Raw genomic sequence first — 18,168 nt, 5'->3', positions numbered from 1 at the left:
GAATACATACTTTGATTAAATCACGATTTTAAATTAGTTGAGCGACTCCACTGTCTTTCCACACAACCCACAGCAGCTGCCGAAGTTCCTCTGGTTGAGGAAACACCGCGCTCACTCCTTCACTCTCTCATTTTTCAGGCTGCATCACTTGTCCCCATCTGCCCTTTCATTTCCTCCCTCCTCCCTCGTCCCCTGTTTGTGAGCTTGAGGACAGGTCTGACTGATGACAGGGGCTAAAGGTGAACCCTGAATCCTGATTATAAAACCCAGCATGCTCTGTCTGCAGCAAACACACTCCGCCGCAGCATTTGTAGAACAGACATGCATTTGCACATGCACATTCATACACACGCATGCACCTACATGTACACTATACGACACTCACATCATCTCACTGGGCTGCAGTGTGCTCCACAGTCATTCCATGTACATACTCTAAAATTTAGGGATTACTTTGATCTGCTGCAGTCAGCCCAAAGTAATCAGGCTGATCCAGAGCCCTCCAGCCGAACTGGCAGCAGCACTGCCTGGATTTCTCATTTAAGTGAGGATTTGGTTTATCAACAAACTGGATTGTGCCATCCATTACTCTAAACTCTAAACACCATGTTTTCTGCGCTTGCCATGCTGTAGATTTTTTAATCGATTCAGCTTGAGGAGACACAAATTGGTTTTGATCCGAAAAACGTGACCAACCCGGCAGAGCGGGTGGTTTATTTGTTTTTAACCACGTTAACACACACGTTTTTGTATTCTTCCCTGACTTACATAGGATCTGTTGGAATATAAACTCATCCATAATTCATGTGGTTCTTCTGCGTCGGCATGGAATCAAACCAAGATTGAAATGGCGGTCGTGCAATCTGCATGTGCGCAAGAAAAGTAAAAGCATATTATAAGGCTGAGTCTGATAAATCTTGCTTTTTGCTGGTCTTTTTTCTCAAGGACATCAGCCTATTATATAGAGTAGAGGGAAACATCAAACACACATACACATACGCACACACACACACACATACCTTCTCTCTCCATCGCCAAACTCCCACTTTGTACTCTGCTTTATGTTTTTTTTTTGGCACCATCACAAAAGCAGCAATATTCATCTTGGCTTGTTCTTGTTCTACATTATTTACTTGTTTATGATGTACATTTGAATAAATTGCTGTTTTTGTTTTAAGGGGAATCAAGAGCCTACTGCAGCACCAGCTTTACTTAACCACAGCTTTGTTTTGAGCTTATTATTTTATTTCAAGTAGTTTTTACAATATTTCACTTAAAACCATAAATATGACCTTCATAGTGATGCTACAGAAAAAGTAAGGTCATCGCCATCAGCTTACATCCTCTGGGAACCATCAGTTCCTCTACAAAAATGCTTCACCAATCCGTCAAGTAGATGGAGAGAAAGTCAAGCTACAGAAAATATAGTCACAGTCTATGGTCACAGTCTCAACCTCTGTTCCTGCATTAAGGTATTAAATAACGGTCAGTGCTTTATGATGTCCCATTGAAGCTGATCTTTGACCATTTGGATATGAAATGCCATCACTTCATTATTTGATCCTATTGTCTGAAAATGGGTCATAATCAGAGCATCAATTCCTGAATTATGGCCATTTGTGAGGTCAGTGACCTTGACCTTCGACCACCAAATCAGCTCACAACTGAGCCCAAATGAACGGCTGTGCTTCACCCATTCAGTGTTGATCCATTTGTGAAATATTTCCAGAACGAATCCATCTGTCCCTGAGAAATGGCATCGAATGATGGTCAGGAAAAGTATGTTTGCAGAAAAAGATTACGTGAAGTTGACCCTGTGATGTTGAGTAAGATGTCATAAGTTGGTATGTGGCCAAGGATGTGTTTTGTGATGTCTAGTGACCTTGATCTTTAACCATTGACCACCAAACTCTAAGCAGGTACTCCTTGAGTCCAAGTGAATGTTAGTTCTAGGTGTAGTAAAATTCAGAAAATATGAGGTAGCAGTGACCTTGACTTGTGATATTGAAGCACCAAATTTTATTATCAAATCTTCGCGCCAAACCTCAAAACGATCCTGAGATCTCTCGCTCAAGATGCCAAAAAACATTTAACTACCAACATATAATTAGTCAAAGTGAATGTTTCCAACAAATCTGAAGAAAACCTCACAGGGCTCTTGGGGTATTGCATTCATGAGAGTGGGAAGGACGGACCCAACAAGCATAATGCCTCCAAACAAGGAAAAAGAAGACAAAGTTACACATATACAGTTTGAAGTTTAATGTCTAATATCACCCATCTCCTGCTGTCGTTGACAAAGTGGGGGGAAGGAAGGAGTAGAAGGAGATGAGAGGGAAGTGGAGAGGAAGCATGTCGTTGGGAGGAGCTGGTCTTCTTGCTCCGCACATCTGCCGCATGCTGCTTTGTTTGTCCTCCTGTTTTCACTCTGGTCTCACTTTTTAGTTCATTGTGTGAGTGTTTGATTCTCCTCCCCCTAACACAAACTCACAGCATGCGCACACACACACACACACACACACACACACACACACACACACACACACACACACACACACACACACACACACACACACACACACACACACACACAGAATCTGTTGCACTGGTGTTTTGTGTGTGTGTGTAGAGTCCTGCGTCAATCATTCCCACCAGCTGCTTACGGGCTCCTGATAACCAGCAGTAATTAGAGATTTAAACTCCTGTCTCACTCTCTTTCTATTTCTTCCCCTCTCTCTCTCTCTCTCTCTCTCTCTCTCTCTCTCTCTCTCTCTCTCTCTCTCTCTCTCTCTCTCTCTCTCTCTCTCTCTCTCACACACACACAGGCATACACAGGCATACTCACTGACAAACTCCTAAATCTCCCTCTCCTTTCTCTCTCACTGACTCCTGCTCTCTCTCCCTTTTAACAACTCCCTCTTCATTCAGCCAAATTGGCACACTCCCCCCCCCCTCTCTCTTTCTCTCACTCTCTCTCTGATGGGATGTCAGCGGTGGATTTTAGCCTATGGGTGTAGATGTAGTGTGAGCTGGGAGTTGATTCCTCCCTCGTGCACTCTGAAAGTCTTTCAAATCTTTGCAGCTGAGACCAGATCGTCTCTGGATGTTTTTCTCTCAGCTGGAAAGACAGAACCGAGAGCCACGGGAAACGTTGCAGTGAGGTGAGGTGCCACTTGTCTCTTGTTTGTCTGTGGGTTTTGGTCACAGAAGGCCTGGTGGCACACCACTGGCAATTTGCTCTTGCTTTGATTTTGAACCCTTCATCCAGCATTCATTTGTCTCCATAACTGAACAAAAGCGTCAACTGTCTGTCTTTGTCCCTGTGTATTCAAATGTATATATTACTATTTTTGCATTATCTCTGCTCACTGGCTGCAGGCGGCCCACTGTTTCTTCGCCTTATTTTCCCTCCTCGTATGCTGTTGTTTGCCCTGAGATGTTGCATGTGTGCTGGCTGGCAGTGCAGCAAAAGGGAAACAGGTTTGTTGGCTTGTTCACACTGCACACGCACACAAACATGCAGCCCTCCAAAAAGCCTTTGGGATATACTGGATGCCGGTTGGGAATCGTTCCAGCTTCAGAAGACCTTGGGCAGCTCTCAGCCACACGCTTCCAGTCGTTTTTTTTGTGATGCGTACGGTGCCTGCGTGTGTCTCGGTGTTTAGACGGAGGAGGAGAGTTAGAGGAGAGGTAAAGAGAAAAGCAACGTAAAGCAGGGAATTACAGACACAGAGAAGAGCATAGGGGTGGGAGGAGAGAGAAAAGAGCAGAGAGGAGCACAGACTTCACTGGCTGATGTGACTGTGAATGTAGCTGAGTAACACACAAGAACATAAAAGTCTGCTTTTGTTTCTTAGGAGCTCACAGATGGGCTCATTCAGATGGCTGAGAGGCTACTCAGCCCCGTGTTTGTGTGTGTGTTTGTGTGTGTGTGTGTGTGTGTGTGTGTGCGTGTGTGCGTGCGTGCGTGCATGCGTGCGTGCGTGCGTGCGTGTGTGGTTGGTGTTAAACCCTTGGGTTGACAGGATGCAGAGAGGTGACTGTTGAACATTGTGTAACAAAATCAATCATGGTAAACTGATGTACAAGGAGGACATCTAACCCCCCCCCCCCCCCCCCCCAGCACTTAAACAAATCTGTCTGCACACGGAATCTGTTTACACACTGAATCTCAAATTCATATTATAGGGACTTGTCTTTCTTGTGGGTACAGAAAAACAAGTCCTCATAATGTAAACAATGAAACATGTTTTATAGGTTAGGGTTTAGGTTAGCGTTGGGAAAGTGAAGACATTTTTGCAATTCCTCACTTTCTCACCTATTTTTATGGGCTGTTTGAGGGATAAGACTTGGTTTTAGGGTTAGAACTAGGTTTAGGTTAGGGTTAAGGTAAAGAATGGGGTTAGGCATTTAGTTGTGATGGTTAAGGGGGGCTCGGGAATGTATTATGACAATAAGTGTCCTCACTAGAAGTACAAACGTGTGTGTGTGTGTGTGTGTGTGTGTGTGTGTGTGTGTGTGTGTGTGTGTGTGTGTGTGTGTGTGTGTGTGTGTGTGTGTGTGTGTGTGTGTGGGTGTTTGTGTTTGTGCTACACCCATCTGTCCTCTTGGATTGTGGGCCTTTGTGTCTGGCAGCGTGTATGGAAGTATCACATTCTCTCTAAACTGAAAAGATCCTCAGCTGTGCAGTGTTCCAGCAGTTTCATTTCAATCTCTTTTCTTTCGTCTTGAATACTCCCCCCTAAATATGACTCCTCCTGCTACTGCTAGCCTTTAGATGAAGCTGGCAAGACACTAACATCTGAGATCTCCGTCGGTCTGTGTCAGGACATAGCCCAGTCCCCTGCGCTGTGGTCAGCTGTTGAGCCACATGGTCTCAGGAGTTAGTCACCACCCTCCCTTATAATTATGGCTTGATTTATGAGCAAGACCGGATGATGCCAAAGAGCAGCATGGGGAGAGGTGGGGGTGACTTTTTTCCTCAACGAAAGATTTGTGATGGATCTGCTGCTGTCAGAACTCTAGAGGGGTTCAAGGAATATACACCCCCCCCTCCCACTGTTTCACTCATGTAATGCAGAGCACTGGCTGTGTTACAATGCGGAGGCTACGTGGCTTTGGCAGAATTTAAATGAAACCTTTTATACATGATTGAAGAGGGTGATACTTGTTCGTAGAGGTGTGTAAGGACATGCTCTGACTTTAAAAGTCCTGGCTGCATAAAACTCAGAAAGTTAAGACTAGAAAAACACTGCCACCACCTGTTCATGTGAGCATATCTGTCTCCTCATCTCTACATTGTTTTATGTCCAACTGTTGGTCTGTCAACCAGCTGATCTATTCTTAGATGGAAGCGACTGGTCACCACATTTACTGGATTTCCTTTCCAGCCCCACACACACACACACGTGTAGACAGACGGTGAGTAGATAGATGGATTTCATGCGCCTGACGTCAAAGAGCAGACAGCTGAGTGAGCAGACAGAAGTGGGGGGTGGGGGTGGGGGGGGGGGGGTGGGGGGGGGGGGATTAAGGGGGTTACCGTTCATCTGGGGAAGCCATAGATTGATCTCACTCTTAAATCTGATTAGTGCAAATTGTAATCCACCCCAGTATGTGCTATTTATATAACTGGTGGACTTGAGACGGATCGCAGTCATTGTTGTAGGAAAATGTATTAAATAATAGGAGTGAGACTTTGAACAGAAATGTTGAGACTGCAACCATCTCAAAATCATTTAATTAAAAAACAAAGCTATTCCTTTAAAAAAAATGGTTTCTCCATATTCTGCATAAAAAGAGTTTGTCAGACTCACATTGCAGAACATGAAAAATAGATTAATTAAATCAATACAGCTGAAACAGAGAAAGGTTCCTTTTATTATATACATTTTTATCCATTTCAACTGGTGCCTACGTTACCCACAATTCCAGCCAACTGCTTAAAGTGTGTACTGTGATTTAGGTGTGTTATGCTATTTAATGCCACTAATGTAGCTTGGTGTTGCCAGCCTAGTGCCAGATGTGGAGTGGACTACAGAGGTGTAGTAGTCTGACTTCTGTCGAACTCCTCATTTTCCTTTATATCTCAGGTGCATAAGATGAAGAATTATCTTGAAATGAGTATTACATCCCAGTCTATTCTTGTGGGTGAGGCCTGGGGAACAGGACAGTTGGTGATGTCAAACAGGAGCTACGATAATGACAGGTGGTAGGAAGCACTGCTGGCAGCAGCAGCAATAACAACATGTTATTTGGGAGTGGAAGCCAGAAGGCCAAGATTAAATCCAAACCTTTGGTCTGAGAAACAATATCTGATGAAACAATATCATCAAAGGTTGACCAAGCCCCATAGGATAATATCTATGGGAGGAATGGGAGGCTCATGGTTCCCACTTGACCTCAGCTTTCTAAAGAAGACTTCCTCGTACTCATGCTGGATTGCTGCCACTGGCATGTGACTGGCAGCCTTGTGGACTTTGTTTTGTTTCCAGGGCTATTATAGGACACCTTCTCTAGAAGAAAGAGGTGAGAAGGAAGAAGAGGTAGAAAATAATGAAGCAGCTGGTTCTCACCACTCTAGGATGTATCAGGGCAGGTGGATGCAATCTAGCCGCTTCACTGCTCCCATCACGATCAAGTCACAAGCCAACACACACACACACACACACACACACAGACCCTCTTCCCCTTGCACACAAACACTAGTCCGTCAACCAGATTCTCTTGCTCGCAGCTGGACAATGCAACACATGGGTGCCGAGCATGAGCCCAGCTGCAGAGCCATGTTAGTGCTTCCAACAGGATTGGTTAAGAATTCCCTTTAAAAAATAAAAAAAAATGCTTTGATCCCTCTGAGAAGCCGTGGGGGGAATTTATGCTCAGATGAAAGACAACATCAGACTGTGATGTTTGTGTGCCTGATTTTAAACACGTCATCTCTCACATTCAACACTGATGAAATTAGGTCAGCACTTTAATGGGGCATGATGCTCCCCTCTGACATGATACACTCCAACATACCATCATGCTCACGTTCTGTGGAACAAACTGTTGTCGCACTAAAACCCTGTTTGTCTGTGGCAAGTATATCTCGAGAGCTGTTCAACTTTTCAGCTTCACACTTGGCAAGTGTATTGTTAAGGCCCCAAGGACGTGTGGTGTCAAATTTGGTGCGATTTGGACATGCAATACGTTTAACATTAATACACTTTGATCAATACACACTTAGCAGAGGCAGCTGCGACTCATCAACATACAGTAAGTGACGTTGTCTATCAGCTCCTTGTGCAGCAGCGGTGGCACAACTTCCTTCCCTGGTTCTGTGGACTGTAGTCCTGCAGGCGGTCTTTACTCGCCGCGGCTCAATTACTGCAGTTTACAGTTTCAGCAAGAAAGCAGCATCCAGCATCACCACAGGCCAAGCAAACAGCCCATTCCAAACAGGCAGGTTTAGAGGGGGCACTGCATGAGTTCGAGAAACAGAGGACGTGCGTATGAAAAAGTGAGGCAATAAGCAGCGTGTGTGAGGCAAACAGTGGAGAAGATTGCGCACAGCATGGTCGGCTTGCTGGTGGAACATTGTGAAGGGTAAAAAGGAGGAGGAAGGAGCAATAAAGGACAGTTTGATCGTCTTGTATTCTCTGTCCCTTTCTCAAAGTGCAATCCGGAGCAGCGAGGTAATGTCTGGTGAAAGCGACACCTCAGACCATACTTTGTCGGAAATTGCTCGGGCTTTGGATCGTAGGTTCCCTCCTAAGGTGTGTCTGCGTAGTCAGTGCATGTGTGAGCCTGTGATATTCAAACTACTACATGCTGGTAATTTCATGCCCCTGATGGACCTCAATTCCAAGATTTAATACTCACTCACCCCCCCAGTACTTACTTTGTCTCCATCTCCCACCTCCATTCCCCTTCTTACATTTTCCAATTGACCTTATACCAGAGTCGAGGGCTTTTAGCTCAACTGGAGCTCTGACCACACGCTCACCTCTGCGACTGGGGGGGTAATAAGTAGATGAGAGCAATAAGGACTTGTCGGAGGAAAGTGTGATAACTTGAAGGGTTCATGCTGTACCAGTGCAGTGCTAATAGATTAGGGGACATTATGACAGATTCTGAGAATAGGCAGTTCCACACTGTCACAGACAGTTAAGATGAGAGGATCATTATCCTACTTATTGTGCAGCTGTTAAATAATCCATTAGAACTAATAATTAAGTAAATTAATTAATTCAATTAGTCAGTTCTGATTGGTTCTGATGTGTTTCTAGCACTGCACTGTGCAAGAAGGGGGGAAGGGTGGAGTCAAATCCCTCTAGGGGAAACAGAATAAAACCCAGAAGGTGCATATGTTGTTGAGGTAAACAGACTTCTACACAACACCTGCTCCAGCAGCCTGTTCACAAATCAACCCCCAGACTTACCAATAACAACACGTTCACGGGACACACAAGTGATTGAGGTAAAGGAGAGGACACAGGTAAAGGCTACAAGCTGGATGGATGGATGGATGGATTGGATGAAAGCAACACAGCTTTCAACTGTCGCACAGGTAAAACAACTGTTAACCTAGCTCCACTATGCTAACACTACTGCGACATCACAATACCAAATACAAGCTAGTTGGATGCTAGTTAGATGTTTATGCTAATTATAACTAGTTACATCCTTGTTAGACGCTAGAGGAGGTTACATAGTGATAGTAGAGACTAGTCATAAGCTTGTGCTAGTTAGAAGCTAGTTGCAACCTAGTTAGAAGCTAAAGGAGGCTATGTAGAACCCAGTAGATACTAATTCGAAGTTTATGCTTGTTAGAAGCTAGTAGATGCTATTTTGAAGCTAGTAGACACTAATTAGTAGTTTATACTAGTTCGAAGCTAGTAGATGCTATTATGAAGATAGTAGACACTAATTAAAAGTATATATGTTAAGTGCTAGTTAGAAGCTAGTAGATGCTATTTTGAAGCTAGAAGGGGCTAGTTTGAAGCTTATGCTAGTTAGATGCTAGTCAGAAGTTAATAAGAAGGAGTTGGAGACTAGTCAGGCACTAGTTAGAAGCTAATTATAAGCTTTTTAGAAGCAAGTTAGATGCCTTTTCGAAGCTAGTAGAGGCTAGTTAGAAACTAGTAGAGGTTGGATGGAAGATTATAATCCATAATGTACAATGTATGAATAGTAAGTGGAGAAAGGTGTATGACTGTCCAAAATATAGTTTGGAGGTCTAATAATAATGATCCGAAGAGAGATAGATAGATTTTATTTCTCAACTTCTCCCTGGAGTACATGATATTAATAGTGGACAGTTGAAAACGACTATGAATTACGATGCATGCAGAAATAGGCTGAGAAGTTAAATCGTGTACTTTTTTAGTAGGGTAAGTCCACTATTAATTATGAGAGAGGAAACCATGAGATTAAAAAATTTAAGGGATTAGTGCAGATGGAGTGATTTTTTTTCCAGGAGGAAATTATAATAAACCAGATGAAATATGTAGAGATTTGACACAAAGGAGATGCCTCTTTAGTTTACTTGGTCATTGCTTTTTTTATTTATATTTTTTTTACTTTTTGAACCTCCTCCTCTGTGTCCTTTGTTTAGCTGCAGACCATAGTGTCCTCAGAGACTCTGACAAGTAGATGTGGTATTTTTATTCAACCCTATATATAGGGGGAACAGATGGAAACATACAGTATATGTGTCTATCTGTTCCTCTTTGCGTGCGTGTGGTTGAAATGCAGAGCAGAGATTTTCATATATAAGAAAGGCTAGTGTGTGATAAGTGAGCAGGGTGAAGGGGTTGAAGTAAGGTAGTCATGAGCATCTTAAGCCTGTGGAAGTTATGAAGACAGGGTTAGCCTCGAGAAGAAATCTGTTCAGAGGGAGAAGGCAGCTGGTAATTGAATGGGGGGGGCCCCAGACAAGGTGATGGTGTGTCTTTGTTGGATTTGTCTCTCAACGAGACAGGTTTCCTCCTGCTTTTTCAAGGTCAACGTGAGGATTATTAGTGGATGTACTGTAATAATGACAGCAGTGGTCATTAACTATTCATCGCCTCACAATGTACCACACTGCAGGGTTGAGCGTTTGGGTTTGTGTGGGCGCGTGTGCATTAGGGACTTTCAAAACACATCTGTGCAACAGCTCTCCGGCTCCATTGCATGTTGTGTTTTTGCTGTATGTCTGTGTGCAAACGTGACAGCTGGCTCATGTCTAAACAAGAGATTCCAGGCTAGCGGGCTCTGTTGTGTCTCCCTTGTCTGGCAGTTGTCTTTGTCTGCCTTGAATAAAAGTACGTCTGTTTGACCACAAACTCTGCAGGGCGTGCCCGCTACATGAGGTGAATCTGGGCCACTCCCCTTTTTGTGTTTTGGACCCTCCTACTCATTGTTTTTTTTACACCAGCTCCACGGTGTGATCTTGAGGGGGTGGGCGTGGGGTGGTGGTTAATGATGCAAGTGAGGCTGGGGGTGTAACTGTTCCCCTCAGATGGAGTAAGTGGGCTGGCTTCACTGGGGTCTGGAGAGGGGGAGGGATGTAGAAAGAGAGAGAGACGGGGAGAGAGAGAGAGGCAGATGTAGAAGAATGAACAGCTCCAAGCGGCAGAGTTGCCATGGCTACGGAGAAGCGAATGAATGAGTGACATCACAGTGGCGGGGAGGTGAGAGAGTGTGAAATTGATTTGGTGGCGGAGCACGGGGTGGTTGCGTTTTCGTCGCGCAGACACATTTCTTTTTCGTCTGTACCCTGGTGTCTCCTGTGGTTGGGCTCTCACCGGTAAGGCTCTTGCTTTTTCTCCACTCCCTTCCTCCCTCCTCATTAGAGTAAACGCTTGTTTTGGGATACGACGGCGGGTGCAGGTGTCAGTGTGGCTCCGATAACTATCTGCATGGTCTTGACTACATGTGAGACGAACCTCGAACATTGAGAATATAATTTGTATTAGATGTCATGTGCTGCTCCCGGCGTTCCACAGGGAATGAAGTGAAGGCAGATGTGCTGTGCAGTTGTCATTGGTCTAAATATATCATCAGATGCCTAATGTGGAAGAATGTGTGCGTTTGTGATTGGGAATGAACAGCTGATTGTGCGGGGCTGATTCAAGTGTGCTGTGAGAAATACAGTGTGCACATAGGTTGTCACACTGGAGCTGTAGTTGAGTTTATGTTTGAGAGACACATGCTGTCTTGTTGGGCGGTTGTTGTCAAGCAGCATGGTGTGCTGATACTTCCAGTTATCATGTGATTGTGCTCTGAACACTTGTCCCTCTCCACATGTTGCTCAAAGCACAGGGGCAGATTCTGGACGGCAACTTTGGAGCTGGTATAGCCTTGCTAAAAACACTTGTGCAGAGCAGCTGCTTGTCCAGCACTGGGAGTGGTACCCTGGCTCCTATTATTTAAGGGTGGTCTCCCTTTTTTGCAGTGTTACACCCTTCTATGAGTTCATTTGCAAAGACTATGTCATTCATCTGGATGTGTGATTAATGATAAAGTTGACCCGCATTGACCCCTGAGGGACAAACAGCCAGAGCTGAAAGGTTGGGGCTGGAGATCACAGCAAAGCCAATCTGAATCCTTAGCTCAGTGTCTCTTCTCTTTGGCTGGTATCCTGACTGGGCAAATAGATTACTTAAGGGATCAGAGGATCAACATTAAGTCTAGATTTGGAAAGCAAATCCATTACTAGGACGATCAGTTAGCCTACGTATTTGGTGTTCTTGAATGCACCATGTCTAACGTTGCTGAGGTGAATTTGGGGATGGTGTTTTGTTTCACATGTTTTTTTAGTGGCTACCATCCAGGCCACATTGTAGTTAAGAAGAGCTCCAAGGCCACTGTACTAGGCAATCTAGTATATTAGCATCCATCGACAGGCATTTGTGAACCGTGTTGTGTGTTTGTATCTAGAGAGGAAATGCAAAGAGACACATTCACATTTGAATTAGCATTTTGTAATTAAGCTGCTGTTTCTGACCAGGCAACCAAGGACACTGTGCAAGGGTTCGGGCTTTGTGTCCTGACACATGTAACACATTCATGTGTACTCTTACAGCAGAGAGGTCAAGAACAAACGCAGAATGTGTATTTGCAAACACAATTGTGTTTGACGGGGAGGGATATTGAGCGTGGGTCTGGGGTCAAGTGACAGTTAAAATAAATTAAAAGTAAAGAGACTGTCATTACAGTTCAAGAAACATAAAGGACATGAACAAAACACACACAATACAAAGATCTAATACATCTAATACATGTATCTTAATGTTCTTTCCTTTAACATTTGCCCTTACTTCTCGGGACCCATGTTTTCATTATTGCCACTGCCAGAATATTACAATATATAACATAAACAGAATAAAACAGATAACAGAATATTACATAAACTGCAACATATTGATTTATTTTTTTTTTTTTGCTCTCTCCCTAACTCTTTTTCTTCTCACACTGACACACATGCACTGAAACACACAAATACATTAACAGACACATTAAATGGCACAAAACAACATCATTTGGTTATTGTATATAGAAATGAAAAATTCATTTATTTTCATATCGATTCGAGAACAACAGACACACATTTTATTGTCAGGTGTGAACAGACAAACTTAGAGCTTTCAACTTGTGCTTGGATCTCTATGGGTGGAAGTGAATACCAGGTTGTAGGTTGCAAGTAAAAATTTGGCAGTGAGAACACGGGAGATGCCAAAAATCTCTGTCCATCCTGAGTAGTGCTGTTAGGCTCTGGGCATCATTATGAATAGAGAGGGGATGAATACACTTATTAAGACAGTTAAATGTGAAACTGAAGAAATGTGTCCTTTGTTTTTTTGCATATGCATAGTCTTTGTGCAGAGTATGTATCGTGTGACAAAGTCAGGGGGATGTTAAAGAACTCCAGTACTACAGCATATAGCAGTTCTGACATGTGTTTTAAGGCACTTTAAAAGCTCAGCTGAGTGAATGACTGTGACTCTGCCAGATTTTTGGATCCCATGGTTGGGGGCACAAGTGGGTCAGTAGTGAGATTGCTCTCTGTTTGTCTCTCTCCATTCTGAGAACAAAACTGCCCTGTAGCAAAAAACACAGTGTTTTTTCAGTAAATAATCAGAATTTGTCTGGACGTCATTCCACTCTGGGCTTCTCATACTTGCATCCTTTCTTATGTGATTTGGTTTAGTGTTTGTTTGGTTTCTCTTCTATCTTTCAGTTCACTCCAAGCTTCGCATGTATGTGTCTGGTTTTGTGAATCTGTCAGTGTCTGTGTGCAGTCAGTCGTTGTGATGTCAGCTGCTTGGCCAGGCTCTGGTCAGATAGTAACTGGACCTTCACACAAACACTGTCACGTTTAAACATGCCCACAGACTGTGTGGAGGGTGTAATTACATAGCTCTACCTTGTTATGTATGTGCTCACTGAAAGCAAGTGTTAAGTGTGGGAAAGCAACAAGTTTCATCATGATTACTGTAGCATGGCTGTATGTGGCCAGACTGACCTATTCACTCAGTGACATGGATGACTCTCTTACAAGCTAATAATGCACTCCCTGCCTCACTCTTTCTCTATTTCTCTCTCTTTGACTTGTTATTTGTACAACAAACATCTTGTTGTTTTTCTTATTCTTTTTCTTGGAAAAGAGTAATTTATTTCTTAGGAAATTATAATTTAAAAACCTTTAGCCTTATTTAAAAGCTGAGTATGTACAGTGGATATTTGTTGGTGGGTTTGACCTTGTCACTTTTTGCAGGACTACACCAAACTTGGCACAGAGACTGAAGATCGATAATAACTCTTCCCAGGGGAAATGTAAAACCTAAAGAATGCTGAGATCAATGTGAAGCTTGTGAAATTATATTTGAACTCATGCAAAAGCAGCAGTAATCGTTCTCAGATAATTGGCGCAACAGCATCTCTTGGCAACAAGAAAGATACAAACACTGGGCTTAAATACACTGCCACGTGCCTTGAGTGTATCAGTTAACTCACATAGTCTGCCATACCTTTCAAGGTAAGGTTTAAAGCAAGGCCTGGTTGTTAATAGTATTCATGAAAGAACTTTAGATGTAAATGTAAGGTTAGTGTTACTGATGAGCTGTGGTGAGAGAGAGAGACTTGAGTGAGTCATAATCAGTACAGTGGACTAGAGCAGAAATAACAGATAAATACTGGGATTTGCAGTACTAGCCTTGCTGCCTTTTACCGTCTCCTTTCTCACCTCTGCACAGCTGCTCTCTTGTAACAGTTTAGACAATACACAGTCATGTAACATTAAATTATAAAGAACAATAAATAAGGATGGGCTGTTGTCTAATCCTGTACAGAAATTATGCCTTCAACATGTATGTCACTCTTAAATCTTTTATTTGTTTAATACTGCTCCCCTCAGTGGTCCAAATGGAAAAAAATACCAATCTCTGAACCCAGAACATCCAGTTTTTTGGGGCTTCTTGTGTAGACAATGGATACCCGGGCAAAGACTCCAAAACACAGTGATACCTTTTGGATGGGTGGGATAACTTCTCACAGCTTCAGCAAGTCTAGCCACAAACTCGAAACAAGCCAATCATGGCTAATCCCACTTCTAGACCTGCAGTCAGTAAATAAGCAATGTTTGCATACGTACATTTCAATATTTCATTTCATGTCGAATTTTCTCAAATCTGTCAGATTAACATATGGTCCTGATTGTCTTCTTTAAGTAATTACAGAAATGCTTAAGTTGTATTAGTTTATCATGATAACATGAGCAGCATGTTTATGTGGGTTAGTATCCAACTGTTCATGAGTCAGAGTACAGTGTGTGTCAGGCAGTGGTCATGGTTTTCACTCTGTCATTAGGGACCATAATAAGGTAAGAGTAGGACACTGTTTCTTTGGTCTGGAGCTGCTCACAAGCAGGGTTGTGCTGTTCTTTTGTTTGTCTGGTTATTGAGTGTCTTTTGCTGAATGTTGCAGGCATACTTAATGTTCCCATAATGTCCATTGTATGCCAGCTGCTTTGAGCTGGGAGCTAGGGGTGACAAAGGATAGACAAAGGCACAGAGAGATGGATGCTTCCAGTTTAAGAGATTTTGGAGTAGAGGAGGGGAGGGGAGGTAATTTAGAGAGAGAGAATAGGAAACATAATTATTGGCATAAACTGAGGCATTCAGCCAGAGAATGTGAAAGAGGAGAGAAACGGGCTGATTAGTTATTAATTGTTAATTCTCTCCTCTGCCTCTTACTGCCTTGCTCATCTACTAATTTACTTTGGCTTTTTTGTTTAACTGCCCCTCTCTCATGATTCCATAGTGTTCATTTCTTTTTTTAACCCTCGTTCAGTGGGGATAATTAGCCTGATCAGCCCACCAGTCTTCAATTTGATACGCTGTGCAGTGTGGTATTGCTGTACATAGTATTGCTTCACTTGACATTTGTTGTTTGTACTTTGTTTAGTTTGGTATGAATTGGGCAGAAAGGTTACATCACCTTTTATGTATCAAATGTATCAAACAGATCTGCAGCCGTATCTGTTTGATTGGTGCCTGTGAGCTGTTCAATGCAACACTCTGCTTTCTGTCAACTGGCTGCGACTGCGTCACAGTGGCTGTTTTTACATTGATGCCATTCTTACCTGAATCTGTTCAGTTTTTTCCATCATGTAAATGGTCAATGGATTGTTTTCATATGGCGATCTTTTCCAGTCTTACTGACCACTCAAAGTGCTTTACAGTACAAGCTGCATTCACTGCATTTTTTTCCCAGCTTTGGTAGTTTGATTAATCAAACATACCAAAAACTAAAGAGGACTCCAGTGGGATGAATGTTGCTTTATATCTTTTCTGGATTTATAAGTGGTCAGTTGTATCTTATCCATGCGCACTTCATAAAGTATTAATGTATCAGGGCATGTTGCTATTAGTTGCTTGTGCGTCTGTCTTCCTCCGAATGGTCGTAAATTGCATAATGCAGCATTAATTGCCTTCTGTGGACTTGAGCAAGGCACATAAAGCTCAATTTGATTCAGTGGAGTGTGTCAGTGCTCTACAGCATCACGCTGAGAGGCATTTAAGTCCTCTCGCAGGCAACGATCCACCCCGGAATTGTCCAATACTGCTGTTGGCTATTACCTAGTATTATGAATATTAGAGAGTAATGCCTGTTGTTGAGTTTAAACCTGGAATGAGTGGCTGATCAGGAGGAAAAATGGTTGGATTACAGCCTAATCCATCCCACAGGGTGAAACACAGATTCTAACAGATTTCACACATTCAAAGAGAGGTCTGGAAACTGTATCTGTAATGATCTTTTGAAGGAATTCGTCAATTATTAAGCAATTTCATCCAAAAAAACGTACAGCAGTGCAATTTCATTTGTGCTGTTTTCAGTCTGTGCACCGAAAATATAAAGACTGTGATCTAGAAAAGTGTAATTTCTTTTGCAACTCTAATCTTTTGCTTCAGTTTTTTACACTTAAATATATTGTTTTTGGATAGTGTTGTTTTGATGTCTTGTTCCTGCGCAGCTGTTTGTCAATTAAGTTTGCAGTTCTGGCTCAACTAAATAGCTTTCAGAAAATATTAGTACAGAGGCTGTTTTGCTTTTTATTCATTTATGAATAAAATTTATTGTATTTATACTTTATGTGATATACTTTGATATTATATCTCACTTTCCATCACAGAAAGTGCAAGTCCATCAGTACAACAATCGTAAGTAAAGGAAAAATCATATCAAGAACTAAACATTCAGTTGTTTAATATACAGCAAAGATATATATAAAAACACTTAAATACACACTTGGACTTGTAAACTATGTCTAAGACCAGCAAGGGAAGCAACACTAAAGTATCAAAGGATATGTGCAAACCAGGTGTGACAGCAGCTGCTGCAGAATCATATCCTTGTATTTTTGCATTGCCAAAGGATATTTGTTCAGTTTCGTCGACTACAACTTCAGTAGTTGGTCATAAATATTTTATTCTTACATTTTGTTCTTGCACATTTTTATGTCTCTAGCCCGGAGTATTTAACAAATATCCACCAGGGTGTAACAGCATTATGTAGACCGTCTGTCAGCACCTTTGTTGTTGTAAAATCTAGATATTACATAGTCTAACTTATGTTTAAACTAATCCCCTAAATCAATGTGGCGAAAACATTTTGTTAAAACAACAGCAGACAACACCTTTGTGTGCACTGTGTGCGCACGGTCATAATAATAATCATAGTGTTTAGGTCTGAAAATACTTGAGTCAGTTGTCAGATTAACTGAGTCTGAAATGACTCACAATTTTCAGTTTGGTACCGTATGTTATGGAGGTGTAATGATTCGGTGTATTGCCTAAGAGTGTGTCTCACTGTTCCATTTTCAGTCAGTTAACACCTAATAAAGACAGAAAGTGTCACATAAAGAAACACTTGAAAATAAACGGGGGACCATTTTAGAGTGTTTTGTCAGCAATAAAACGTAATGTAGTGACGACAACACAAGCTGTCACCTCAGCTTGAAAAACCACAACAATTGTATTGCAGCAGATTTCAAACAAAACACACAGTAAATTATGAAATTCACTGCATATTTAATGGTGAACCTTGTGTGTAACAGCAATATACAATAGTACAAAGTACTGTTTGGTGGTCAAGGACAATTGTATTATTGTGACAAATAACACAGGTATGGAAGAGGGAAGCGATATTCATGAGATTAATGTAAGAGCTGATAAAGACAGAAAGAAGCCGGGGAGTTAACTTGATTTAGTGCATAGTAAGTGACTGGATTAACCAGCTGTTTTTATATATATATATATGTGTGTGTGTGTGTGTGTGTGTGTGTGTGTGTGTGTGTGTGTGTGTGTGTGTGAGAGAGAGATAGTTTGTAGTCACACTTGAAATGGTCCATTTGGGCTTGTGTCAGGAAGTGTTTTGTTGTATGTGGATACGGGTGCACATGTCCAGCTTGTGGACAAGGTACATAACACACGGCACGCTATAAGCAATCAATAACGCATGAAAATATTCAAAATTTTAATTTATAAATAAATATGTATTCATGTAAATCATACCTGATGAAAAATGTATCCAAAGAGATCTCTTTTCATGTATAATGCATCACCCCAACACTTACAGAGTGCCTTTGGCTTTCCTGTATAACTGGCAACATTTCCTGCATCAAACACATGCATCATT

General features: G+C 42.2%; 1 protein-coding gene across 7 annotated transcripts in view; it reads left to right on the top strand.

Moving 5' to 3' along the window:
* Positions 1–2,999: 2,999 nt before the first annotated feature.
* The window catches only part of myo16 (myosin XVI), a 97,805-nt gene continuing 82,636 nt past the window's right edge, over positions 3,000–18,168 (top strand). For 2 of the 7 annotated variants that reach the window (XR_004612584.1, XM_034575121.1), the window contains exon 1: positions 8,435–8,554. Coding sequence is in view for 1 of the 7 variants with exons in the window: in XM_034575121.1 (XP_034431012.1) it covers positions 8,509–8,554 (46 nt within the window). In the remaining 6 variants the exon portion in view is untranslated. Of the gene's footprint in view, positions 3,162–8,361; positions 8,555–10,614; positions 10,778–18,168 lie in introns of those variants that run through there. The other 5 variants (XM_034575124.1, XM_034575127.1, XM_034575125.1 and 2 more) reach the window with 5 other exon arrangements.

This window comes from Hippoglossus hippoglossus, chromosome 21 (genome assembly GCF_009819705.1).
Source record: "Hippoglossus hippoglossus isolate fHipHip1 chromosome 21, fHipHip1.pri, whole genome shotgun sequence".
NCBI lineage: Eukaryota > Metazoa > Chordata > Actinopteri > Pleuronectiformes > Pleuronectidae > Hippoglossus > Hippoglossus hippoglossus.
This window is presented reverse-complemented; position numbering and strand designations above follow the sequence as displayed.